At 45.6% G+C, this 27,495-nt stretch overlaps 1 protein-coding gene across 12 annotated transcripts in view; it reads right to left on the bottom strand.

The window, feature by feature from the left end:
* CALD1 (caldesmon 1) overlaps nucleotides 1-27,495 on the bottom strand; it is a 182,673-nt gene that overhangs the window by 19,624 nt on the left and 135,554 nt on the right. For 6 of the 12 annotated variants that reach the window (XM_053407364.1, XM_053407365.1, XM_053407363.1 and 3 more), the window contains 4 exons: nucleotides 11,458-11,604; nucleotides 8,523-9,696; nucleotides 7,719-7,802; nucleotides 1,394-1,554 (listed from right to left, as the gene is read on the bottom strand). In XM_053407364.1, the coding sequence (XP_053263339.1) occupies nucleotides 1,394-1,554; nucleotides 7,719-7,802; nucleotides 8,523-9,696; nucleotides 11,458-11,604 (1,566 nt within the window). The remainder of the gene's footprint in view (nucleotides 1-1,393; nucleotides 1,555-7,718; nucleotides 7,803-8,522; nucleotides 9,697-11,457; nucleotides 11,605-27,495) is intronic. The other 6 variants (XM_053407368.1, XM_053407374.1, XM_053407372.1 and 3 more) reach the window with 4 other exon arrangements.

The raw sequence follows: 27,495 nt of genomic DNA, 5'->3' as shown, positions 1-27,495 counted from the left end.
GGTCAAAGTGAGCTCTCTCGCCCTGTTGCCTGAAGTGTCCCAGTCCCGAGGCAAGTTTCTCTAGAGAACTTTCCTGCTAGCCGGAGGACAGAGAATGAGGCCAGCAAAATCCCCCTCAAGGCAAAACCCTGCCGACATGCAGATCATGTGAATGTCAACCTACACCAAATCTGGGGCATTTGTTGCAACGTTTAATTGCTTATAAACTGATTTATTTATTTATTTACTTTTAATTTTACTTGATTTATATACCACCCTTCATCAAACGATCTCGGGGCAGTCCACAAGGTAAAAACACGAGATACGAGCACAAATAAAGAGTTGGAACAGAAACACACTTGAAAGGCTGTAGAATATTAATCGGCCAAAGGCCTGATCGGAGAGGAACGTTTTCAGCTGGCACCTGTGAAGGTGCCAAGTCAACCTCCCTGGGGAGAGCATTCCACAAACGGGAAGCCACTGCAGAAAAGGCCCCCTTGCCACCTTCCAGATCTCTTATGGAGGAGGGCCCACAAACGAAAGCCTCAGATGATGAATACAGAGTCCAGGTCGGTTTATATTGTCAGAGGCCGACCTCCCACCCCACCTTTCCTCTAAGGAAGTCAAGGTAGCATATATGCTTCCCCCCCTACCCATTTTATCCTCACAACCCTGTGGCTGCGGTTAGGCTAAGAGGCAGAGACAGACTTTTAGAAGACATCTGAAGGAAACCCTCTTTAGGAAAGCTTTTAATTTTGGTGCATTACTGTATTTTAATATTTTGTTGGAAGCCGCCCAGAGTGGCTGGGGAAGCCCAGCCAGATGGGCGGGGTATAAATAAAAAATAACTAATTATTATTATTATTATTATTATTATTATTATTATTATGCCATGAGCTTCACAGCTGGGTGGGCCTATCTGGTCCTAATCTAACACTTGAACTGCTTCACCACACTAGCAGTCGCTAGCTCTTATAGCTAACTCACCGCTTACCTTTTAATTTCCTAAAGGATAAACATTGCAGGCAGAAGCACCACGCCAACGTCGCTGCCCTGTTCAAATTGCCCAGTGCTTCACAGAGTAAACTGTGCAAGATTAAACTTTGCAGGACTCAGCTAAAGCCATGCAGGAGGCTAGACTTTGGGGCATTTCACTGCACTATTGACCTAACTGTTGTACTTGTTGCCAATGGGGCAGAGAAATCATGGGGAACGAGAACGGGAACGCTAGCCAACATGGGATTTATATACAAATTGCAGATTAACAGGTTAGCGAGAAACCCTTTCAAGCCTCCCGTGTAAAAATGGCTCCTGTCTTTCCTACGGCACAGTTCATCCTGTTGCAGCCAAGAGCCATTACAGGCAACACCAGGCCCAAGTATAAACACTGCCCCCTTACGAGTGTATCTCTTACCTAAAAGCATTCTCTGTATGCTTAAGTTTGTGGGCAGGGAGTTCCTGGAAACGCTCCCCGTTCTGTGGCTTCGAGTCCGGAATTCCCTTCTTGCGATCCCAGCCTGGCTTAGCCTCTTCTTTGGGTGCTTTGTCCCTGATCAGCTTGCTGTCTTTTATCTGCTGGGGAGACATTGCGAAAATGAACCAATTACATCCTAGCACCCCAGAGGAGAGGCATCCCTCTCCTGCTTTCAGCAAGCAGACGACGAGCCATTAATCTTCTGCAGATGTTTTGCAGCAGGAGAACTTGTGGTCTGCCAGATGTTGCTGAGCTCCAATCAGCCCCATCAAGCCATAGCCAACGGTCAGGGGTGATGAGAGTTATAATCCAACAGCATTTCAAGGGCCACAGTTTCCTGATCCATGTTTTGCCGCGGCTCTTACAACAGGTGTGGGGAACCCAGGACCCCCCAGATGCTGCCGAACTACAAATCTCAGCATCCCAGGTCATTGGCCATGCTGGCTGGGGATGGTGGGAGTTCAGCAAGAGGGATTCATCCCAAGTCTACCAAGCTGGAGTAACTGGCAGGAAGAACAACCCCCTCCCCCCCACTATTGTCCATGGACAATCCTGTTCCTGCACAAGTCCACTTAGGGCAGTGTTGAAAGTTCTCCCCAACCCTGCAAAATCCAGAGCAGGTCAGGACAAAGAAAAAGCTTCACAAAACTGCACCTTGACTCAACTTTTTCCACCAGCACCACCATGTATTTTATACTTCTGGTGGAAGCAATAATAACCATCTCCACAACCTCAGCTGCTGTTTGCCACATTTTTTTTTCCTCCTAGCATTCTCCGAGGAAGCACTGAATACAGTGGTGCCTCGCAAGACGAAATTAATTTGTTCCGCAAGTTTTTTCTTCTTGCGAGTTTTTCGTCTTGCGAAGCACGGTTTCCCATAGGAATGCATTGAAAATCAATCAATGTGTTCCTATGGAAACCGCCTTCAGACCAGGTCCGGGGACAGTCTGTCCCCCGACCTCTTCTGAAGGCTGGGGGGGGGGGGGACAAGGGCTTTTCTTCTCACCGCCAGCCTTCAGAAGGCTGTTCTGAAGGCTGGCGGTGGGAAGAAAAGCCCTTCTCCCCACCTTCCACCCCGCAAGCTCCGGGGACAGGAGGGCTTTCCTCCCGACCGCCAGCATTTTAAGATCGCCCCGGGACAGCGGAGAAGTCTCCGCTGTCCCGGGGGCTTTTAAAATGCTGGGGGTCGGCAGCGAAGGGTTCGCTGCCGCCCGCCAGCATTTTAAGATCACCCCGGGACAGCGGAGAAGTCTCCGCTGTCCCGGGAAGGCAGGCGGGGGGAGCAAAGACTTTTGCCCCCCGCCGGCCTTCAGAAGAGGTCCAGGACCTCTTCTGAAGGCCGGCGGTGGGCGAAAGTCTTTGCTCCCGATGGCCAGCATTTTAAAAGCGGTCCGGGATAGCGGGAAAGCGCAGCGCACTTCCCTGCTATCCCGGACCGCTTTTAAAATGCTGGCGGTGGGGAGCAAAGTCTTTCGGCCCCCGCCGGCCTTCCTGGACCTCTTCTGAAGGCCGGAGGGGGGCGAAAGGCTTTGCTCCCCACCGCCAGCATTTAAAAGAGGTCCCCGGAGATTTCCCTATGGGCTTTCTTCTTGCGAAGCAAGCCCATAGGGAAATTCATCTTGCGGAACGACTCAAAAACGGAAAACTCTTTTGTCTTGCGAGTTTTTCATTTTGCGAGGCGTTCATCTTGCGAGGCACCACTGTACACTAAACAGTCACTAAACCTTGGGTTACAGACGCTTCAGGTTGTGTTTTTCGGGGTTGCGGACCACCGAAACCCGGAAGTACCGTAATGGGTTACTTCTGGGTTTTGGCGGTCGCACATGCGCAGAAGCGCTAAATCGCGCTTTGCGCATGCGCAGACACATCAAATCGCAACCCGCGCATGCACAGGCGCACCGCTGCGGGTTGCGAATGTGCATCCCGCACAGATCACATTCGCAACCCGAGCGTCCACTGTAACTGGCTTCTTGATGACGCTACAACCCGTCAAAAAAATTACGGAAATGCCAGCTCCAACTTTGCTCTGTGCAAAAAAAGATAGGGAAATTGGGAGAGGCATTTCGTCGCACACCCCTTCCAACTGTAACCAGTCACTGCTTTTTATTTTATTATTTATTAAATTTGTATGCCGCCCTTCATCCAGGGCGGTTCAGAAAAAAATACAAAATGAGAACATAAGATACCTAATGAAACAAAACAAAAACAAACCAATAACTTCACCTCCCACAAACACATTTAAAAGGGCATAGAATGGGAGAAAAGTAATGTTTTTGCCTGGCACCTAAAGATATGTAATGAAGGCACCAGGTCAACCTCCCTGGGGAGAGCATTCCACAAATGGGGAGCCACCACAGAAAAGGCCTGCTCTTGTGTTGCCATCCTCCAGACCTCTTGTGTAGGAGGCACAAAAGGAAGGGCCTCAAGGGATGACAACAGTTTTTGCTCTGTGGGTTAGCCACTGAAATATACTCAGAGTCACGAAGTGATTTCATGCTCTTTATTCAGCTCATAGTGGTGAGGAGGAATGAATGAATGTCCCCTCAAAGTATCTGCTTTATATACATTATTTACACAATGGGCTGCACATGATTGGCTAATTCCGGAATTCTACTGTAAGCCAATCAGGTTGTGGATTCACTTCTATCTGGAGCATGATTGGGTAGTTCCTGCCAACCAATCATACTGCTGCATTGTTCTAGGACCAATCAGACTGTTGCATTCTGAATCCTATTGTTCTAGGACCAATCAGACTGCTGCCTTTTGGATCCTATTCAACTCAGTACATAACACCACCTGTGCTCAATGCCACAACTTGGATGTCCTGCTCCTGTCAAGGTGAGCCACTGACTCCTGTTCCCTGTGCCATGCACAGATTATGGGTTTTAATGGCTTCAGGCGCATCTAGGTGCAGACATGACTCCACCATACCTATAGGACCACAGAAAGCTGTTTTACATCAAGTCAAGACAATTGGTCTATCTAGCTCACTGCCAGTGCCTTCCCTGGATTTCAGACAGCGGTCTCTCCTTCCTACCTGGAGTTGCCAGAGAATGAACCTGAGACTTTGTTCAAGCAAACCAGGTAGCCTGAGCTGCAGTCCATTCCATATGCTTTGCGCAAGCATATACCGTATTTTTTGCACCATAACACTCACTTTTTTCCTCCTAAAAAGTAAGGGGAAATGTCTGTGCGTGTTATGGAGGAAATGCCTACGGGTGACATGCCTACGGATTTTCCTCCTCTAAAAACTATGTGCGTGTTATGGTCGGGTGCGTGTTATAGAGCGAAAAATACGGTAAGCAGTTCTACTGCTCAGGTTGAGCTCCAGTGCCAAAGGCAAGCCAAGTGGAGTTCTTCCCTTTTGCTGCACAATTCTTGGCCTAGTGATATTCTCAGCCAGATGCAACATCCTTGCAAAGTCCTTCCCACCCCAAAAAGCATCATTAGGGATTAGCATCATTTATGTCCACGGCTGACAGACTGACCCTACAGCACACTGAGTCATCATGGCTGGATGCTCACTGGAACCGTGCAGCATTAAAAAAAAACAACACAACCTCTCTTCTGACACATAAGAGAAATTGTATTCTCAGGAAGAACATCAGTTAAACTAGCAGCCAAAGCAAACCTGAAATGGCAGTGAGCAAAAATGCAAATGTTCTCCCTTGACTCAACCGAGCAACCTTCACCATGAACAAATGCTAAAATCTTTGAAAAAGGAATTTTGGAGATTGCCAAATATATTTGTGGGGGGGGAGGATATGTCAAGATGGCTCTACTACACATTTATTCCAATTTCAGGGTAGAAATGAAACCCAGACATACAACAACATAGTGTTTCAACTGTTGCATCATAGCAGTTGCCTCATTTGGGGGGGGGTTAGAATATTTCCCCAGCTTTCTCTCAATATTGATATTCAAGATGCTTGCAAAAAAAGACAATAACATTTTTTTAACAAATCAATTGAGAGAAAAAGGACCCAGACAAAATAAAAATACAAAAGCTGGAAGCACTTCTCTAATACCACTAACCAGCCACCACCAGGCTGCAATGTCCTCTAAAGCCCTCCTAAAAATATATAATAAAAATAAAAAATAATTAAATAAAGAAACCTTCCAGGAAACCCCATCAGAAACAGATTCCATCATGGAGGGCAGAACTCCAACCCAAATCTAGTAACACATGGTAGCTTTTGTAAGTTTGTAAGTTTGAGGCTGCAACTCTACAACACTTTACAAGTGTAATGAATTCAATGGCACTTACTTATGAGTAGGTATATATAGCATTGCTCTTTCAGTTTCACACTTCCTCTAATATTCCTGCCCCCAAAGACACCTAGACAAGTTTTTGATATCCTGCAAACTCATTTGTGATCACTTAATTTTCAGTTAAAATGTATATAATTTACCAACAGCTCCTTAATCAGTTGACTGGCAACCAGCTGACTTAGAGGGAATATATAATGCGTGGTATTTTAATCTGGATTTCTTGAATACTTCTTTTGGACAATTCAAATCCTGACTGGATTTCAAGATCAAAATTCTCCAAAGAAAGTTGTGAGCCTTTTACGACCACAATTTAGACTAAGAGCTTATCCTCTTGTAAACATAAATGCATTTTAAAAAGAAAAAAGGGGGGTGGAGACTCTGTAAATAAAGAAAAGGAAAATAAAATGTGGTTCATGCAGCATGTCTAGCCAAATTGGAAGCAGGAAATACCACAAATATCATGTCATGAGAAAGCTTGCTTCAGTACGACGTTTGCAGGCCAGCTCTGCACACCCAGAATTTTAAGGTAGCCTAGAGAACCTAACTGATTCTAGGATGTAAACTGAACTGGATACAGAACGATGGTTGCCCTTGTGAACTGGAATCTCTTCCCGTTTTCACAGCTTTGCTTTTCCCTGAGAAACTGATGAATGGTCAAGCTCATCAGTTAATTGCCAACAACACATAACACTTCATTTAGCATTTAAGGATGGGAACTGACCAAAATATAGCTTTTTCTCAGCTTGCTTTAAAAGCACACAGGTAAATCCTTCGTTTTATGGGTCAGGCAACAGATCATACTTGCCAGTTTGATCCTCATGGAACTGGGACCATGGGTAGTGAAAAGGGATCAGGGAGAAAGCCAATTTACTTTACATTTCAAGTCAAATATACCCAATTTGCAGGTGAACCAAAACACAACAATCCTTTCTCCGAATTTTGCAGTGTGGTTCACCACTCAAGTAATGTGTTCAAAAATGCATATGCTCAGGCAAACTGTATAAAGAGGCATGGATTGGTGGGAAATTGTTTGCAAGTATGTGTATGTTAAGCAAAATTAAATACAAAAAAAAAATGGTCATTGGGATAAATTCAGAATTATGAGGACTTAAAAATAAATGCAAACTAGACTAACGACTGGGGAAAAAACGAGAAACTGAAATGGAAAGATTCACTCAAACGAAACCTACATTATGGTTCTTGCATAAGTGAGCCAGACCCTGAGTTTGGGAATAATGCTCTGGGGCCCAATATTCTTTACTTACCATACAGTGAAACACAATGGCACCAGCTCCTGTGTTTACAGAAGAAATGCAATGCACTGTATTTTGTAAAAAAATGTATTTTTTCAACAAGGGGGAGGAAGCTGGAGTCTGCATATTTTATATGATGAAATGGAAAATCATTAGTTCAGTTCAGACTAAGGAGCTAAAGGTTTCTTGGGGTATCCATCATTAATAGAGTAAGTTACCAATTCCAGGAAAAGAAGTTATGAGGAAATGGAGGGAGAAATTGAGAAACGGAAGGTTAGTCGGTGCCAGTCCAGAACCCCAACACCAGATGCTCCCTTAACCTACTAAAAATACAGGACCAAAGACCACATCCTGCACTCTGTACAGGGATGTGGGCTGAGGTTGACTGAAGCTGGTTCTTTGGTAAAATGGGAATGCGATTGTTTCATCATACACCTGGATGCAAGCTAAGGCTGCGGCAGGCTAAAGTAGCCTCATGCCTGTTTTACCACACACACCCGTTTTCACAAAGCTTTGACTCAGCTCACGTCTTGCTATTGGCCGTTATCTTCTTGCGACCTTCCTTTCCTTTTCCCCAGTGGAAAACGGTGCTCTGGAGTCAAGGTGCTCCTACACTTGGAAGGCACATTAAATGGCTTTGATTTTCGCTGAGTGACTCTCCTCTGAGCTTATTTTACGAATGTCCGTGGCTCCGTTCTGCTTCCCACATGCTCCCCTCCCCAAAGCAACAGGTTAGTTACCTCCTCTTTTTTGAAGGCCGGCCGGAGTTTGTCATCTTGAGGCTTTTCCTTTTTATCTTCCACTTTAACCTCTTTCTCTTCCCCCTTTTGCAATGTTTCCGCAAGACGAAAAGATCAATTTCCATGGCAAACCCTGCCCCATCTGTCACGGCGTCAACCAAGCTTGTGCTCACATACCCCCTGGTTCCGTGCCACTGCTGCTGCCGCCGTGCAACACAACTCCCTCCGGGTAGTAGCACAGTGACTTCCACATCCCTCTTGCACGCTCGTGCTCTCTTCCCTCCGTTCTGGAGTGCCCCGTGTCTGCGCATAGCCCAGCAGAGCTCGGTCTGTGCTTGGCTCTAATACTCAAGGGTGCTTATCTGGCACTCCCGCCACAATCGTTTGCTGGGTGCTCGTCCGCAGCCCGCCCATGCCGTGCCTTTGTACCTTGCATATGCGCCCGGCTATTGCCCCTGGCCGACTGGCAGCCGCAGAAAGAGAAGGCAAAAGAGACGGTGAGGGTTTCAGATCATGCACAAAATCCCACTGGAAGATCTGAGAGCCAAGAAGGGAACAAACAGACATGCACCACCATGCACTATGTTAGCCAGAGTTGGAAGCAATAAGTTTAAGAACAAATAATAATAATAATAATATTTTTTTCCCTTTTTTTGCAAGAGTTAGTGGTCAAAAGTGCAGAGGGATGACTGTGAGCAAGTCGCAATCCAGCCATTTTGTTTTGTTTTGTTTTGGTAAAATGCATTACATTTCCCACGAAACACAAGTGTCGTAAGTTGACTGAGTGCAAAATGTTTACTGTACCTGTTTTCTCAGGGAAGCTGCCGGGGCTTTCTCCTCTTGTACTTTCTTCTCTTTTACCTGTTTGTCTTCTATTTTCTTCTCTTCTCCCTTCCTCCCTTTGGCCTGATCTACCTTGGTCTCCTCAGCCTTTTGCTTTGCCTTCAACCTTTCCTCTTCTAGCTTAGCCTTCTCTTCCGCTGCCTTCTTCGCCCTCTCCCGTTCCTCAGCCTCCCTCTTTGCCTGTTCCTTTGCCCTTTCCTCAGCAGCTTTCTTCTCTTCGGCCGCCTTAGCCCTTTCCCTCTCCTCAGCTTCACGCCTCTCTTTCTCCTGGGCAGCCCTTCTCTCCTCTGCCTCAATCCTCTTCCTCTCTTCCTCCGCTTTCCGTTCTTCCTCTGCTTTGATCCTTTCCCTTTCCTCTGCCTCTAACTTCTCTTTCTCCTCAGCTGCCCTTTTCTCTGCTTCGAGTCTCTCTCTCTCCTCCTCAGCCCTCCTTTCTGCCTCTGCTTTAGCCCTCTCCATTTCCTCTCTCTCACGCCTCTCTTTCTCCTCTAATTTTTTCTTTTCTGCTTCTGTTTCATCTTCTTCATCTGTCTTTTGATCTAAGGCTACGGTGATATTTATTACCTCCCCACTCCCTGCTTCCTCCTCAACTGCTAGGGCATCGGTGCCGTTTTCTACTTTTCCCTCATCTGCGTTTACCTCAAAATGTTTTATTTCTACCACCACAGCTTCTTCTGCATTGTCTACTGTTTCCTTTTCTGATGTTACTTCTACCTGATTATCCTCTAGGGTTCTTTGCTTTGGCTTCTCGTCTTGAGGCTCTTCCTTGTCTTCCTCATCTTTCTTCTCGTCTTCCTCGTCCTGTCTCAAGTTGTTCCTCTGGTACGATTTGGTGATGGTTTCAGTTTCCTCTACCTCATAGCGTCTCCTATGGGTGTCCACTTTTTCATCTTTCTCTGGGGTCTCATTTTCTTCCACATTGTTCATCTCCTTTTTGCTTATGAGTGACAGGCTCTCGTCAGTAATTGTCGGGTCAAACTCCTTCTGGCGTTCCATGGCTTCCTGGAGACGCTTCTGGCGCCTTTCTTCTCTCCTGGCCAGCCTCTCCAAGAACACGGAATCATCATCCCCATCCCCTTGGCTATTTGTAACGGTGGTAACTGTTGTCGTAGTACTTTTGGTCTCTTCTTCAATGCTACATAAGACACAAAATTAGTGATACTCTGTGAGCCTTCAGCCACAACAAAGTGCTTTGGTTTTACGTCAACTATTACATTAATTTTCTTTATCTTAATATTTATAAGCCGCCAACTCACAGAGGAGCACAATGAAATCAGTAAAATATCATCAAAGTGAAAAATCATAAAATAGAGTGGTACCTTGGTTCTCAAACTTAATCTATTCTGGGAGTCCGTTCGACTCCCGAAACTGTTAAAATACCAAGGCGTGGCTCCCGATTGGCTGCAGGAGCTTCCTGCACTCAAGCCGAAGCTGCGGACGTTCAGCTTCTGAAAAAGGTTCGCAAACCAGGACACTCACTTTCGGGTTTGCAGCGTTCGGGAGCCGATTTGTTCGACAACTAAGCCGTTCGCGAACCAAGGTACTACTGTACAGGACAAATCAAATGAATTCTCTACAAACATTTGGAGAAACAATAATGTTTTCAGTGGCGACAAATGTTAGGATGCATGGACATTCCATGAAGCTGAATGTTGAAAGATTCGGGACAGATAAAAGAAAGTACTTCTATATCCCATAGGAGGCCACCAAATCTAGATGGCTTTAAAAGAGGATTAGGCAAATTCATGGAGGAGAGGGACATTCATGACTATAGGGCCAGGCATGGCCAAACTTGGCCCTCCAGATGTTTTGGGACTACAACTCCCATCATCCCTAGCTAACAGAACCAGTGGTCAGGGATGATGGGAATTGTAGTCCCAAAACATCTGGAGGGCCAAGTTTGGCCATGCCTGCTATAGGCCATGCCTGCTATGCTCTGATTCCACAGCTAGAAGCAGCAATGCTTCTGAATACCAGGTTTTGGAAAGAGCAGGATAGAACAATGCTCTTGAGCTCAGGTCCTGCTTGCAGAATTTCCCACAGGCCTCTGGTTGGATGCTGGACTAGATGGGCCACTGGCCTGATCCAGCAGCCTCTTCTTATGTTCTTAAATATCAGAACTGTAGGTGTCTGTTTGATTTCAGTTAGGGGAAGTGTTGCCAGATGTGATAAATTTGACAAAGTTTGGTTCCCTCTTAGTGAGTTATGTAAACAAGCATCTCGCTCCTCCTCCTCCTCCTCCTCCTTTCACACAGGCTTCCTTTTGAGAGGAGGACCTGTTTACAAATGCAATTATGCAAACCAAACGTATGTTCACTTCCTAGTCATGAATCCAATCCTTACAATCCGCACTGTATCTTTGCTTTGAACGCTTATGCTGACTGTACTTACCAGGGCTGCTCAACTTGAAGCCCTCTTCTCTTCCATACTTTCAATCAAATGTTTGTTTTTAAAAATACGCTTTGTGTTCCAGATTACTGGTGCCTCTATTACACTAAACATTTCTTTCAGTTGAGGGAGTAGATGATATAGAACAGGCATCCCCAAACTCGGCCCTCCAGATGTTTTGAGACTACAACTCCCATCATCCCTGACCACTGGTCCTGTTAGCTAGGGATGATGGGAGTTGTAGTCCCAAAACATCTGGAAGGCCGAGTTTGGGGATGCCTGATATAGAACATTGGGTTAAACAGCAGAAACAGAGCCGGCCCACCTATTAGGCCGGGTGAAGCAGCCATCTCAGGGGCACAGCAGCAGAAGATGGCACATTCACCTTTTGCCTCAGGTGGTAAAACAGGACAGGTCACCCCTGAGCAGGAGCTATTACATTACTTGACACTTCTCTGCCCTAATTTGTCAGGCAAGCTGAGAACAGAGTCATAGATTTGAGTCTTACTTGTTTTGGGCATTGACTTCAGGCTTCTCTATCACTTGCCCTGTGAAGTCATCATCTTCCTTTTGCCGCAGTCTTTCTTGCCGGGCCCGCCTGCGGCGTTCTCTGGCAGCCTCTTCCTCGTCGTCGTCATTTCTTTGGTAGGCTAACCTGCAAAAGACCATTTGGGAGAGGTCAGAGCCTTTATTCAATCCATCCTGGAGCAATTGTGAGCCTGCAAACCTTTTTGCTGTTGTTCATTCAGCGGCATTAGACTGTTTCTAAGGTTACAGAGTTTCTACTATTGTACAACACTACCAACGAATGTGCGGAGGAAGCAAAACAGAAAAGAAGAGAAAGAAGGCAGGTCTCTGTACCCAGCAAGCCTACAATCTGATATATGGCCAGAGTGGGAAGTCTACAAGAAGAGAGAAGGGAAGGGAAAGGAGCAGGGTGGCAAAGCAAGAGGTGATTGCCAGGAATTGCATGCAATTAACATGGTGCTGTGGTCTAAACCACTGAGCCTTGGGCTTGCCGATCAAAAGGTCAGCGGTTCGAATCCCCGCGATGGAGTGAGGTCCCGTTGATCGGTCCCAGCTCCTGCCAACCTAACAGTTCAAAAGCACATCAAAGTGCAAGTAGATAAATAGGTACTACTCCGGCGGGAAGGTAAATGGAGTTTCCGTGTGCTGCTCTGATGTCAGTGTTCTGTTGCGCCAGAAGCAGCTTAGTTATGCTGGCCACATGACCCAGAAAAACTGTGGACAAACACCAGCTCCCTCAGCCTGTAAAGTGAGATGAGCGCCATAACCCTAGAGTCATTCGTGACTGGACTTAACTGTCAGGGGTCCCTTTAACATTCCCTGGTTTTGTTTCTGATGGAGGCAGGAACCAAAGGGTTAAGTGAAAGGCTTTATGGGAAAAGGTGAAAGGTGTTGGGTCATGAGGTGCTCCAGGAGGGATGGTCAGGCGTTGAGGAGCATCAAGGGCCTTGTAAGTTCCAAAATGAACCCATGTGGCTGTTTCCCAACAGCTTGGTGCAAAAACACCTTTTCCATGGAGTCGTCATGTCGGAAGCTGCCCTTAGGAGGAGGAAAACACACAAAGGGGGAGGAGTGAGAAAGGGAGAAAAAGCTGTATCAGCAGACATTTCACACCCTGGCTTTACGAGTTCCAAAAGAAACTTAAAAGCCAATGTTGCCGTTAACGTGCCAGAGCTGGAGTGGAAACTATGCTCCCATGCTGTGTTTCTTGGCTTTGGCACGGCGCAAGCTTTTGTTGTGGTTGGTTTGCCCCTGCCCCTTGTTCCACCACAACTGTTTCTTTTAATCTTGCTGGTGAGACCTTGCCATAAAAAGAAGAAAAAGTGGGAGGAGGCATGTGTCAGCAGGGCAGCCCTTGCGGTTGGAAGAGTTCAAAGCAGAGACAAAGCAGAAAACCTTGACCCTAAATGAGAAGGATCTGGTACGAATAAGGGCTAAAGCAGAGCCCTATCCTGGCATTCAAAACAATGAGGCACCAACTCTGGGTGAGCATCTGCAGCAGGGAATCTGCTTTACTTAAAAATTGAGAGCCCTAGAAGCCATGCATAAAAGTTTCCCACCCAGTGACAGATTTACGTATAAGCTAAACAAGCTATAGCTTAGGGCCCTACTCTCTTGGCCCCCCCCAAAAAAAATTAAAGGAAAAAAATTGGATGTACATTTCCAAAATATAAGATAAAAAAATACAATAAAACCTACTTACAGCAACAGTGTTTTGTGTTGTGTAGGCTCCTATGATATAAGTAATGGGCCCCTCCTGCTAGCCTGCTACCTAAAATATCACTGGTTTGCTCCTATTAGGTCCATAAATTACAGTACCATATAGCATATATGCAACACAAATAACAGCAACAATTGGTTGTTGACAAAGGACAGCTGGACATATAAAGGGCCCCATTACCTTCAGTAGCTTAGGGCCTTATCAAACCTAAATCTGGCCCTGGTAGGTGATGTTGCCAGCTAGAGGAAAATGAATATCATGGGGGAAGGAATTGGGTTGGGTTTGCATATTAATACAATCCTATCTAATTTGCCCTTCCTGAAACAACACACAAACCAAAATATACCTGTCCTTCAATAGTCACACTTCCCAGAATTTCGCAAAAAAGTTCTCCAACCCAAAAAGGGAGTTCTAATTCAACTTAGATATCCTGGCACTGCAGCATTTTGCATTTCATCCACCCCCGATATTACAGAAGGAAAGATATGAACAAAGCATACAGCTGCCAGCCATGCGCTTAGTTTTAGGTCTAGTGAAGAAATGCAAGAGATAAATAAAATAAAGGTCAATCAATAAAAGGTAATGCTTAATTTGGTCCTCACAGACACCTCATACTTCACCTGGCTAACTGTGCCTGCCACATCCAGACCGTTGCTACATGTGTGTTTCTTTTAATAAACACATAAACTGCAAAAGGCAGACACTTGTTATCAAACATCATGAAGCTGGGACCCACCAAGGCTCCATAATGCATGCTGTGGGCCCCTGCAACATTCCATGCAAGTGAGATATTCCCCAGCCAGGGCAAACATTCACTTCTGCCTCCTTTCTAAGCAACCCAGGATGTCAAATCAACAATGCCCTTCTCCAGAATGCAACTTGCACAATCCACACTGAGATAACGTTCTCTCTACCTGCAGCATGTCTCTTAACAAACTTTTTCCCTGGTTGAACATCTGCTTGCTGCAAGCTATTTTGTCACCGCTGGGAAAACAGCTCCATAATGATAGGTTTCTCTGCACTCCTGACCATCTGATATGCCTTATTAAATATTCAGCTGAAAGGAGGATGTTGTGAGATAAGAGCACTCTTCTCTCTTTCGCTCTTTGCTCGGGGCATTTCCCATATATGGTGCAACCGGGAACAGGAAGTGCACTGCTTCGTTAAACCAGGGGTAGATCAACAGGGTCCCTCTGAACTCCAACTCCCATCAGCCCCAATTAGTAGAGCCCATGGTCAGGGATAATGGGATCACAGGAAGCTGCCTTCTACGGAGTCAAATCCACTGGTCCATCTAGCTCAGTGTTTTCCAAACTTGGGGCTCCAGCTGTTTTTGGACTACAACTCCCATCATCCCTAGCTAGCAAGACCAGTGGTCAGGGATGATGGGAATTGTAGTCCATAAGCAGCTGCAGACCCAAGTTTGGGAAACACTTGATCTAGCCCAATATTGTCTACACTGATGGCCAGCAGCTCTCCTGGATTTCAGACAAGGGATCTTTCCCAGTCCTGCCTGAAGATGCACTTTCTGCATGCATAGCAGAGAGAGCCTGAAAATCTCACCCCCAACCTTGCCTTAAGAGAATCATAGCTGGAATAAATCTAAAGGCCCTCTTCAACTGCACTTTTGTTTTTACATCAGCCTGGCTGCCTGGCTCTCCTTTCTATATAGTCATTTTTAATATGCCATACCAGGGGGAGGGAGCATTTTCAGAGAGGGGTTGTGGCTGGGGAAGGAATAACCCCTCCCTTCTTAGCATACTGGGGACATAGACACATACACACACAGACACACATGCCTTGCCCCCCGTGTAATTAATTACAGAAAAAACAGAGGATGTAACAGCATGCAGGGCATGAAGCATAAACATGCCATTCGCCTCTGAATCTCCGTGTTCAGAAGCAGCTTAGCTCCGAAGGCCAGTTCCTGGGGAGCAGCGGCAGGAGAAGCCTGTGGACTTCATGTCCTGCTTTTGGGTTTTCCCAGAGACATCTGGACAGCCACTGTAAGAAACAGGATGCTGAACTAGGCGGGCCCTTGGTTTCATCAACCAAAGCCCTGCTTGAGCCTTTTGTAAGAACCACAGAGATAATGTGCGTGAAGCCCTTTGAACGCTTGCTGGCTTGTCAAGCAGATAAATAGGTCCAGATAGGTCAGGCAACTTGTCTTGCATAAGCTGTACGCAAGACGAGCCATGTACGCTGAGGTGGTCCTTTTCTCAATTCAGTCTAAAACCTACCAGCCTATGGTTTGCTTTCCGTCTTGCACACACCTTGATGTCATCACCTCCGGCCAAGGGACTGAGAAGGCAGGTATGCCCTCTTTTACCGTAATGCCTCTCTCCTTCCAGAAGTGCCTCCAGATACTGTTTCATGACTTCAACATTTTGACCCTAGTTTTTTTACACAGAGAGAGAGAGAGAGATTTGGGGGGGGGAGGGGGGAGAACTCCCGTCACCAAATCTGAAATGTAGATTTTGAAGGAGAGCTGTAGTTCAGCTCATGTATCGGTTAAGGAAGTGGGAATCAAGTAAGTTCACATCTCTGTCTGCTTGTTCCAGTACCTATAAGAAAATGTTTGCACGTCATGAAGGACCTTAGACTGTTCCAGTGAGGCAGTTGTTGTGTTGTTATAGTCATTGCAGTACGTACACATAGAATAGGTTCACTGGGAAAGAGGAGCCCTTTCTCTTGCTAAACTTGCTAATGCGATGTACACACCGGAAGCCAAGGAAGTGGTTGGAATTCTTAGCTGCCCTTAATATCTGTATTTACATCCTGCTAAAAATAAAATGGGATACACCACCAGCTATCAATCTCCTCCCTCAAGAGGCATTCTGGTTTTGGCCACTGGCAACAAAATTTCTCGACATTTCGGCTATTTCCACTCGGAGCCGTAGGTTTTTGCTCTGACTGCCCGTCAAGGCTCTGTGATTTGACGCTGCTTGTTCTCTCTTTTGAGCTGTCTGTTCCCATCAGCTGCATTACACTTAATAGTATTTATTTGTCTTAGGGAAGCTCCAAAATGTCTCAATCCAGACCGCCGAGGTAGGTACAGCACGGAGAAGATGCAGGTTTTGTTTCCAATGAACTTCGCGCGCAAGTATTACATACGCCAACCAGATTGCAAAAAAAAGGGGGGGAACACACAGCTTCATGGATTAATTGGATGCAGAGCTGGATTGTTTACAAATCTATTCTTAAAATTTAATTCATCTCTTCCTATCTAAAAATACATCTTGGCAAACATATAGCTCAGAGAAGCTCAAGCCTGGCAAAGCAGCTAGGAAATGGAGAATGTCTCCTGGGGAATCACAGCATCACAGACTAAGGGCTGAATTGAAGTCTGTATTGGGTGCTAGAATGGACCATATTCAAGGGCCACCAATTGCATGAGTTCAGATGCACACCGTGAATTTTCATGTGAAGACTTGTCCATTCTCCCTATGAGACTACAATGGTAGAGCACATGCATTGCATGCAGGAAGTTCCAAATTCAACCCGCAACATCTTGACTTTAAAGCCTGGTAACATAATTGGGAGAAACCCTTGCCCCAAGCCCGGAGACAGGGCCAGCCTGAGTCAGCTTGGCCCCTGAGGCAAAGCCCAAAATAGCACACCCATGCCCACCAGGGAAAAAGGGGTGAGTGAAGATCTACATCAGGAACAAGAGGGGGAGAAAAATTGACATCAGGATCTGCTGCCCCTGGCAATCCCACCATCTGAGGAGGTTGCCTAATGGGTGGGTCGGCCCTGCCTGGAAAGCTCTTGCTATTCTTGCTAATAGCGATGAAAGAGAAATTAGTTTGTTCTGCATTTTAAAGCAAAACCAACCTAATTTGCTGGTTTGTGCCTTATAGATTCTCCAGTATTAGAGACCGTAGGCCTTTGCATAACAGTTTCCAAGAGCCACTAGTGGGGAAGAGTGCTGCTGTGCTCATGTTCTACCTGAAAGTTTCCCTTATTGGCCAATGTGAGAGCAAGATGCTAATCCAGGCAGGTCTTTGGTCTGATCTAGTAGGGTTCTTCTCATGTGGCTTAAAGCACAGCTACCTATTGGGTTAAGCACTTATTTGATTTTTGCAATGAAGTTGTAGTGCAAAGCTGCACACATAAATTTAAAATTGTGTACAGAAGTTCTAGGTATTTTAAGGGGGAAAGTAAAGCTTACAAAAATGTGTGATCTAGCAAGAAAATGCATACAAATGTGCGCAAGTTAAACCAAAAAGATAGGGCAATACAGAGCTATGACTGAGCACATGGAAAACTGACATGGAAGAGAAATTGGCTTATCCATCCACCTCTAATAGATAATAGATGTGTCACATGCACCAGTCTGTGAGGTAGAAATATCTAAAGTGTGAAGAACGAACCCATGCAGGAACATCGAGGAACATCAACGAAGACTTCACACGGGGTCCCACTTCTGAGCAATTCTAGAGGCCTTAAATCTGAACTTTTCTTCTAAACATCACCACCTTGCTGTGTACAACTTTAAATTTAAATTCAACTTTAAATTTTACTTTTCCTTTATGTATTTATAGGCTACTTTGTTGAATAAAGTCCACCAATTTCTATAGGCAGGCCCTATTTTTTAAAAAAAATGGTAGAAAGACTGATCGTTTGCTTCATAGCATGAAATGCAAGCTGATTCTACAAAACACATCTGCAGCAAGTCTATAAATTGCCTCCTGCTTATATCTCAGGAAGAACTGCAGGCAAGGCAGCCTGTAAAGAGAGCAAAAATAAAACCTTCAGCTACTGAAACAATGTTAAATTTGCCTCCAACGAAAAGATAAAAGGGCTTTGCTGGAAGCATCCCAAAGCCAAAGCGAGTAATGTGCTCAATATGCGAAGTCTACAATGGGTTGCTGGGTTGCCGCATCTACGATGGGTTTAAGACTCAGTGATCTCAGAGGGCAGCCTTTTTTAACCTCTGCCACAGACCACCCAAAAGATACACATGTCCAAAGGTGGGATATCACACTTCTGTTTTTTACGGATGGCAAATGCGCCATTTTCAGCTTCTCTCAATTTCTCATTTTCCCAGTCTCCAATTCAGTTCTCCACGTTAGTTTGTATTGTGCACAGTCATATAAAACATAGTGGCAGCACCAAAAATCTCTTTGGCCTGGTATTGTAAATCCCTTTGCTGTCTGAGTGGGATAATTTAGAACTGGAAATCACAGACACTGGCAAAATAAAAGAAACTAAACATGGAAGTTATGGAGTATATACCTTGCTTGGAATGGAATAAATTTTGATGCTAGGGTGGCCAGTCATACACTGCCAAAAGAGAAAGTTAATCACTCCCCGCCCCCCCCCCAAAAGGACAGAAAGATAGACACTTGCATAAAATTGGCAAATGTGAATTCATATGAACAGAGGCAAATTTAGAAACAATTACTTTCGTTCAAAAAGAAATTCATCTCCAAGCAGTGGGGAAGATTGTGACCAGGTGACTATGTGCCTTCTTAATCTCTCAGGGTTGATGTGCTGCTACAAAGGACCGCCTGTTCTTCCTTCTTACAGTTATTTATCTTTAAGCTGACTTGGACCAGACAGCCCTTCCAACAGTGGAATATGACATGCGGTCAACAGAGTTTGTTCCATAATGTATTAATTCAGGGCCAGCCCACCCAGGAAGTAGGGTGAAGCAGCCGCCCAACTGCTGTCAGAGAAACAGCACCAAATCCTCATGCCAGATCTCGTGAGACCTTATGCAGCGCAAGAAATGATATCTGCCAGAAAATCGGTGCCTATGGCAGGGCCACTTCCCCACCACTGGCAGAGGCGGTACAGTGGGGCCAGAGGAGGCGAGTGGCCCAGCAAAGGAGGAGGGAACTGCAGGGAGACAGAGTGGGGCAGCACTTCTCATTTCACCTTGAGAGGAAAAACTGGGATGTAACACCCCTGTGTGCATTGCACCACGGTCCTGCTTGCAGGCTTCTGATTGGCATCTGATTGGCCACTGGTCCAGGATGCTGGACTAGACGGGCCTGATTCACCAGGGCTCTTCTTCACAATCCTATGTTCTAGTAGGTTGTGCTCAAATTAGATTGCACAGCTATATCCATATTCTAATAAGAGAGGTGAGAAATGTCCCCATTGTGGTGGCTTTTCTACCAGAGAGCAGGCTACCCAACCAACAGAAAAGTGCTCTGCATGCGTTTCCTAGATGATACATACCCACGGAGTGTTTCCTTCCCCCCTTTTTCCAGCTGGTGGACTAACTATTGCTAGCAACCAGAAAGCCATGCGTGTGAAAGAAAGACCCACACCAAACAAGAGCTGACTGTGAAATTTCACATTAATTGAAATAAACTGTGCTGATTTGGAGGGAGGGGAGACCTGGCTTCCCAAAGATGTGCTGTGCTGAGCTGTGTGGCATGTGGAGAACAGAGCTAACAAGAATCAGATGCCCCACATTCCTACTTCGCCAACGTCTCCATAGACTTGCTGGATGGATAGATACCATGCACAGCAGAAAGGATCTTTCTTCAAAGTGGGGGATTTGCAGCATACCTTTGCCAAGCACTTTTCTACAATTAAAAAATATGCTGCTGAACTTCCTTTCTAACCAATGGAAACCAAACTATCATTTGCGATGAGGCGAGTCACCACCTCTCAGCCTCAGTACCCCTGCTTGCAAACATATAACTGTTGACCAACCTCACAATATCACGTAGCCATGAATAAGGAAGGTCTCTAATAATAATAATAATAATAATAATAATAATAATAAAATAATTTATTATTTATATCCCACCCATCTGGCTGGGTTTCCCCAGCCACTCTGGGCAGCTTCCAACAGGAGATTAAAAATACATTAAAACATCAGTCATTAAAAAACTTCCCTAAACAGGGCTGCCTTCAAATGTCTTCTAAAAGTCAGATAGTTGCTTATTCCTTTGACATCTGGTGGGAGGGCGTTCCACAGGGCAGAAGCCACTACCAAGGAGGCCCTCTGCCTGGTTCCCTGTAACCTCACTTCTCACAGTGAGGGAACTGCCAGAAGCCCCTCGGTGCTGAACCGAACGATGGGGTTGGAGACGCTACTTCAGGTATACTGGTCCGAGGCCATTTAGGGCTTTAAAGGCTAGCACCAACACTTTGAATTGTGCTCGGAAATGTACCGGGAGCCAATTTAGGTCTTTCAAGCCCTACATTATGTGGTCTCGGTGGCCGCTCCCAGTCACTAGTCTAGCTGCCGCATTCTGGATTAATTGTAGTTTCCAGGTCACCTTCAAAGGTAGCCCCACATAGAGCATGTTGCAGTAGTCCAAGCTGGAGATAACCAGAGCATTCACCACTCTGGCGAGACAGTCTGCGGGCAGGTAGGGTCTCAGCCTGCGTACCAGATGGAGCTGGTAGACAGCTGCCCTGGATACAGAACTGACCTGTGCCTCCATGGACAGCTGTGAGTCCCACCTCCTTTCCATACACCTCAACTTCAAAACCATTTGACTTCCTCCCTTCAGCCCATCCCTGTTCCCACTTCATAAAATGGCTAAGACTGATGTCTTTGCTCCAACTTTTTGTAAGCGGCTTTGAAGTATTTTATGATCAAAAGGCGCATAAAGAATAAGCAATAAACTGGGAAGATTGCAGTGTAAAAATGTCCTGGAATTCTGAAAGTTCTGAATACATTCCGAGAATAACAGAAATATTTGCGTTATTTGGATTACACTCAGCACCAAGCATGATCAAACAGTTTGGAAACATACAGCGACACAAAACCAATCGCCTTTAACTTATCCCTCATATACAAAGGAGCTCATCTTTCCCTGCAGATAACCATGAGGAAAATAGTATGTCCAAGGGCATTGAAAATATTGAAGTGCCTTTGTAGACAAAACCAATATAGCACTGTCACTATTGTGGTTCTGAAAGGGCAAATTTAACCCAAACTGCTCCTGGTGCCCTAAGAAACTATTTCTTTTGACTATGATGAGGCACCAGGTCATCTTCTGGCTGAAACCAGCAGGCCTCATCGGCTCAGTGCCTGGATGCTAAGGCCACCTGGAAACCATATCTATGCCATCTTGGGTACCACAATTAAAGAAAGGCAGGGAATAAATATGAAGAAGTGTAAAATAATAGTTCACAAAAGTGAAGATACAAAGCAGTTTTCTTAACCCTCAGAATCCTAGTTGCCCTCCTGTAGATCTGGCCCTGGGTAAGATTCTTACAAAGAGAAGTTCACTGCCAAGATATTTAACATTTCTGGCACTGCAAAGTTCTGCTGTAATTATGCTTAAGAGGCTTCAGGCCTACACACAGCATGAGTGATATGTTTTATGGCTAAAAGCCTGTAGGCAATTTGGCTACACTGAGCCAAACAAAAGCCAAGGCTCTGTATCAGGTGTTCGCAGGCACAATTATTTCAGGGCTTTTAACTTAAAGGCATGCCGTCCCGAGTGTCAGATTCTTCAGAGAGGGGGGGAAACTGGAGCTTACTATGGCAGGGGATAAATAGATATATTCTATCTAAAATATATACGTTCTGTTTTAGATTGACAACCCAACTACCCCAAAAAGGCTTTTCAGAGAGCCAAAGAATGAGCTACAGAAAAAGGGCTGAGTTCGGCGCCGGCAGTCACCTCTTACATTTAATCTGTGGTTTCATCCAATTTGACTTCAATTGCACAAAACGTTCCTACGCACATGTTGATCTGCTCATCTTTGCCTCTAGTTAAGTGAAAAAGCAGTGCAAGGCGGCGAAAAATGGTTCCAAAGATAACACAAAGAAGACTGCTTAGCTTTGGTTGCTGCTAGACTTACAAGGCGTTGGTTGCTAAATGTCGCTAATGAGCCACCTGATGAATGACAGCGATGATGCCATTTACCAAAGTTCTAACAAAACGTTGTAATAAGGAACCATTGCGGGGGGGGGGTCATACGAGGGTCTGCCTTGAGTTGACGCACAAGCCTATTTCTCCTTTCCTGGTGCATTCCTGATTTTGCTATCAGGGCGCTGTGGGTTAAACCACAGAGCCTAGGACTTGCTGATCAGAAGGTCAGCGGTTTGAATCCCTGTGACGGGGTGAGCTCCCATTGCTCAGTCCCTGTTCCTGCCAACCTAGCAGTTCAAAAGCACATCAAAGTGCAAGTAGATAAATAGGTACTGCTCCGGCTGGAAGGTTTCCATGCGCTGCTCTGATTCACTAGAAGCGGCTTAGTCATGCTGACCACATGACCCGGAAGCTGTATGCTGGCTCCCTTGGCCAATAAAGTGAGATGAGCACCGCAACCCCAGAGTCGGCCACGACTGGACCTAACCTCCATTTAAAGACACTGACTATATCTTGTGGCAGCAAATTCCACAGTTCAACTATGCGCTGCGGGAAGCTGTAATTCCTGTTTTCTCATTCTTTGCAAGAATAGTTTTATATAAATAACAAAGAACAGCATATTATTATTATTATTATTATTATTATTATTATTTCTTCTAAAACACCCTCTGGGAAACTGAGAAGCAGAACAAAATGTGGTTCGTTTTCTGCAGAGGCGTGGGATAAAACCACACAGAAGAATTTGCCACAGACCCTAATGTGCCCGAAATCCACCCCCATGCCTCCCATTTCTCAATAACTTGCTCAACGCTCTGGGAGAGATTGGTGGCTTGGACATGATATAGAACTGTCGCAAGTGGGCACTGCGTTATTTGTCTATTCTAGGCCACACACAAGTGGGCAGAAGTGACCAACTGTAGCAATGCCATTTGGGGAGAGTTTTCCTATTTGGCCACTACGTATGTAGACTTGTCAGGTGGGAATTTCTCAATGCTAAGGCGGATTTCTATTCTCCCACAACGAACTCTGATCTGATGTTCTCTCTCTCCCTTTGGTCACTGTTAACTCCGCGGGAGTTTTCTAACCATTGCTATCAACTGTTAAGTCTTTGAGTCCAGCAGCTAAATCAGTGCAGAAGACTGCACAGCACAGCTCAGGTCCGTTTAAAGCTAACAAGCACTTTGCAGCACACTTTGCAGCACACTTGCAAATGACTCACGCTGCGTCGAAAGAAAGCACGCTGCACTTTAGTAGGCTTTGTAGAACCTCGGGTGAAAGATCAAAGCGGCACTCTAAACAAGATCTTTGCCATTTGGAACAAAGAAAACATTGTTGCATCCCTTTATTCCAAGCTCTGGCAAACAAGTCTTGCAGTTCAGGCTTAAAGTGAGCATGAAGAAGAAGAAGAGGAGTTTGGATTTGATATCCCACCTTTCACTCCCCTTCAGGAGTCTCAAAGTAGCCAACATTCTCCTTTCCCTTCCTCCCCCACAACAAACACTCTGTGAGGTGAGTGAGGCTGAGAGACTTCAGAGAAGTATGACTAGCCCAAGGTCACCCAGCAGCTGCATGTGGAGGAGCGGAGACGCGAACCCGGTTCCCCAGATTACGAGACTACCGCTCTTAACCACTACACCACGCTGGCTCTCCAGTGTCCAGAGCTCTGCCCAAATCAGAATCCTGACTCTGGATTCCAGGTAAGGCAGAAGCATTTCCTGACCATATGGAAGATCTGCTGCTTCCGCAAGTTCTTCCCTCATTCAGGTAGTTTTAAAAAGGTGAAGAAATACATAAACAGCATGTTACATTTGTCTATCCGTTTATCTACACTCCTGCTAAGTTTCTAGCTCTCATGGTTTCAGAGAACAGCTTTTAAAACTAGAACCGTTGAGTCTTCACTTCTGGGAAACCAAGCCAAATAAACATGCTCCATAGATCCCCACCGATACATCCCAGTGACAAAAAGGAGGAGATAGCGCTGAAAGAATGTGGTATTGTTTCTTCACTGCAAGTGCTGCAGCAGACAGGGAAGATTCTTCGCCGTCTGTTTTGTTCCACTTGGCACTCTTGAAACACCCGCCTCCTCCTTCCTGTGCTACTGACGGGCACTTTCAAAGCACCAAAAATAAGCGGAATACATTTTTGTTTTGTGTTCCCTTTCTGCCGTGACACCCATCTGAAAACTTTCCCTCACATTCCAGCTCCTTTCCAGGAGGAAGCACTGAGGGAAAGGGCAGGGGGTAGAGGATGGTCAGAAGAAGTCCAGTTGACAGAGATCAACAGAATAGCAGCAAAGAGGAGCCACAGACCAGAACTGCCCTAACTTTCAAAGACAGAAGCAGGAGCCTGATGCTGTTAGGCTTCGAACTCCCGTCAGCCTCAGAGAGCATGGTCAGGACTGATGGGAATCCAACAATATCTGGTGGGGCACATCCTTGCCTTAAAAGCAGGGTGGCTTCTGAAAAGCACAGATGGAAGGGCCCTATGCACACCCCTTATCTATTTATTAAAAAAATCTCCCAGCTTGCATTCCACTGTGGCACTGAATTTCAGCAGTGCACAAAACTCCAGAGGAAAAGGAGAAACAGAGGAATGAAAAATGCAAAGGGACCTGGATGATGGTTAAGATATGCTAGTTGTTGTTGTTGTTGCTGTTGTTTAGTCATTTAGTCGTGTCCAACTCTTCGTGACCCTATGGACCAGAGCACGCCAGGCACTCCTGTCTTCCACTGCCTCCCGCAGTTTGGTCAAACTCATGTTGGTAGCTTCCAGAACACTGTCCCACCATCTCATCCTCTGTCGTCCCCTTCTCCTTGTGCCCTCCATCTTTCCCAACATCAGGGTCTTTTCCAGGGAGTCTTCTCTTCTCATGAGGTGGCCAACGTCTTGGAGCCTCAGCTTCAGGATCTGTCCTTCCAGTGAGCACTCAGGGCTGATTTCCTTAAGAATGGATAGGTCTGATCTTCTTGCAGTCCATGGGACTCTCAAGAGTCTCCTCCAGCACCATAATTCAAAAGCATCAATTCAGCCTTCTTTATGGTCCAGCTCTTACTTCCATACATCACTACTGGGAAAACCATAGCTTTAACTATACGGACCTTTGTTGGCAAGGTGATGTCTCTGCTTTTTAAGATGCTGTACCGAGGCACAAACCTAGGCCTTGCTTCAGCTGAAGATGTGGATCTGCACACCACTCAGTAATGATGTGTAAAAGTAACTTTCTGCACATCAAAAATGAACGGGGGAGAGCATTATGCGCCGATAGTGCTTACCTTCACAGCACACACCTCTACTTCTGTGAAAACAGGCACATTATCAGTGTGGTGCTGTGGTTTGAAAGAAGGACTGGGGAGATCCTGGTTCAAATCCCCAATCAACCACGGATCTCACTGGATCACCTTGGGTGGGCTAGTCACTCTCTCTCAGCCTAACCTACCTCGCAGGGTTGTTTGTGAGGATATAATGGATCTGTGGTGTGTAAGCATCACGTAAGCAAATCAGGGCAGATAGAGGATGAATTATCATTGTCATATAGCTTCCCCGCTCATCCTCAATAAAGTCCAGGTAAGCTTTGTGCAAGCAAATCATGGTGAATGCTCAATAAATGGGGAGGAGCCCCCAATTCACAGTGGGACAACAGTTTTTCTGGCAGCATCTTCTGGCTCCAGGTATTTCAGCTTTGTTCACTGCACCGGTGAGTGACTCATTGAGCAGATACATAAAATATAATGAAGGGAGGGAGGGAAGGAAGGAAGGAAGGAAGGCTATAATGTCGTGACCATCGACTCTACAAGGGATTTCAACAGTGGAACAAACTGACTCGTGACCAGCTAAGCCAAACCACCGCTGCGCAGGCCAAACCACACCATATCCTCCTCAGTGAGAGAGGGAGTTAATATATGCACTGCCTCATTTCTTTGACCTCGCCAATAAAAGCTGTGCATTTTTTATTTGCCCTTATTAGGACAATCTCGGTTATCAACCTCTGGGCCCTAAAGTTTACTTTGCAAACATACGCTGCACATCAGCAATAAAAAAGCAAAATAAAATAAAGCACACATTGGAAATTAAAAGAACAGGGAAGAAATAAAAGCCTGGGAGTTCACTTGGGTTTGCACAACTGCATCAGAATTTGCGACCAATTAAAAAAAGAAAGATTTTGCGTTTTTTAAAAGAGAGTAATCTTATCTTGTTGATAATTTTAGCAAGGACTCAGCTCTGCATCCTGTAACACGTAAAATACAGCGTGCCTCTCAGTACATACAGAGTGCATTTGCCTGATTACCAAGGAAGCAAACTCTTAGTTGGTGCTCAGGCAAGTTTGAACCCTGCACCTCTCATTTAATGGACTAAACTGTATTAAATTCATTACACGTAGCTTGAGGTCAGCTTGCTTATACGCTGGCTGGGCGTTGCTTTAAACCAATTCAACACTAAGCCAGGATTCTTTGAAAGCCAAAGTAAATGCGACCAAAGTATCCAGAAGGATCAATATTCAATTATCACAGAAATCACCCCTTACCAGTTCAGGGTGGGCGGTGGTTGTGACCTGTCGTGTGGCAGCCATTTGCTTCATTCCCCGCCACTGCGGAGCATCACAGGTTCCCGCCAGACCTGATTTGAAATATCCTCCAATCCGTGGCGGCCTGGGGGGCGGGGCTTGGGGAGTGGACCTGAGTGCGGCAGTCTTCATTCAGGTCCGCTCCCAGCCTATATAACGGGGCTGGCGCTGCTCTCGGCAGTACATTCTGCCGGGAGCATCACCCACCCGCTGCTCGTTATTGCCTTTGTGTTGGTGTCCTAAACCTTTCCTTCCAGGATGTTTTGTGGGCTTTGCTACGGTTTGTAAGGGTTGCCATATTCGGAGCCGGGAAGGAATTTTCCCGGCTCTGCAGGTTTTGCCTTCCTTGATGCATTGTAAAACCCTTGTGCGTATGTATTTGCCAAATTTCTATCCCTCCATTCCTTCCAAAGACGGTAGAACTCTCATGAGTGAACTGATTACTACTGTGAAAGAAATTTTGATGAAAAGACACTTGGAACCCATTTAAAAGCCAATTTTATATATATATTTAAAGAAACCACAGTTACACCTTCACTTTTACTTTTGGGGATGTCTTACTCCTGAATACACAAGAAACGTAGGCAAAGTCTAGGTCTATGAAACTCCATCCTTTTGAGAGCCAATTGGATTGGGGGGGAAACATCCAAAAATGGCATGGAAAAAGCTAGGTAGTAGGTGAGGGAAAACAACACCTTTAAAATGAGAAAATATTTTTCACAGTGGTGGAAAACTAGGAACGCACAAACACACGAATGCAAAGCGCGTACACACACAACCAAACACTTCTGTATGGAAATATTATTTTTTCAATCAGGAGAGAGATAAACCTCTAGAGAGACCAGTGCAAAGCGGCACATACACAAATATATCTACCTGAATGGAAATAGTTTTCATTCATTGTACTGAGAGCCCTCTGGCTACAAAGGCAGTGGTGACAAA

The sequence above is a fragment of the Podarcis raffonei genome, chromosome 10 (assembly GCF_027172205.1).
Source record: "Podarcis raffonei isolate rPodRaf1 chromosome 10, rPodRaf1.pri, whole genome shotgun sequence".
In the NCBI taxonomy this organism is placed as follows: Eukaryota; Metazoa; Chordata; class Lepidosauria; order Squamata; family Lacertidae; genus Podarcis; species Podarcis raffonei.
This window is presented reverse-complemented; position numbering and strand designations above follow the sequence as displayed.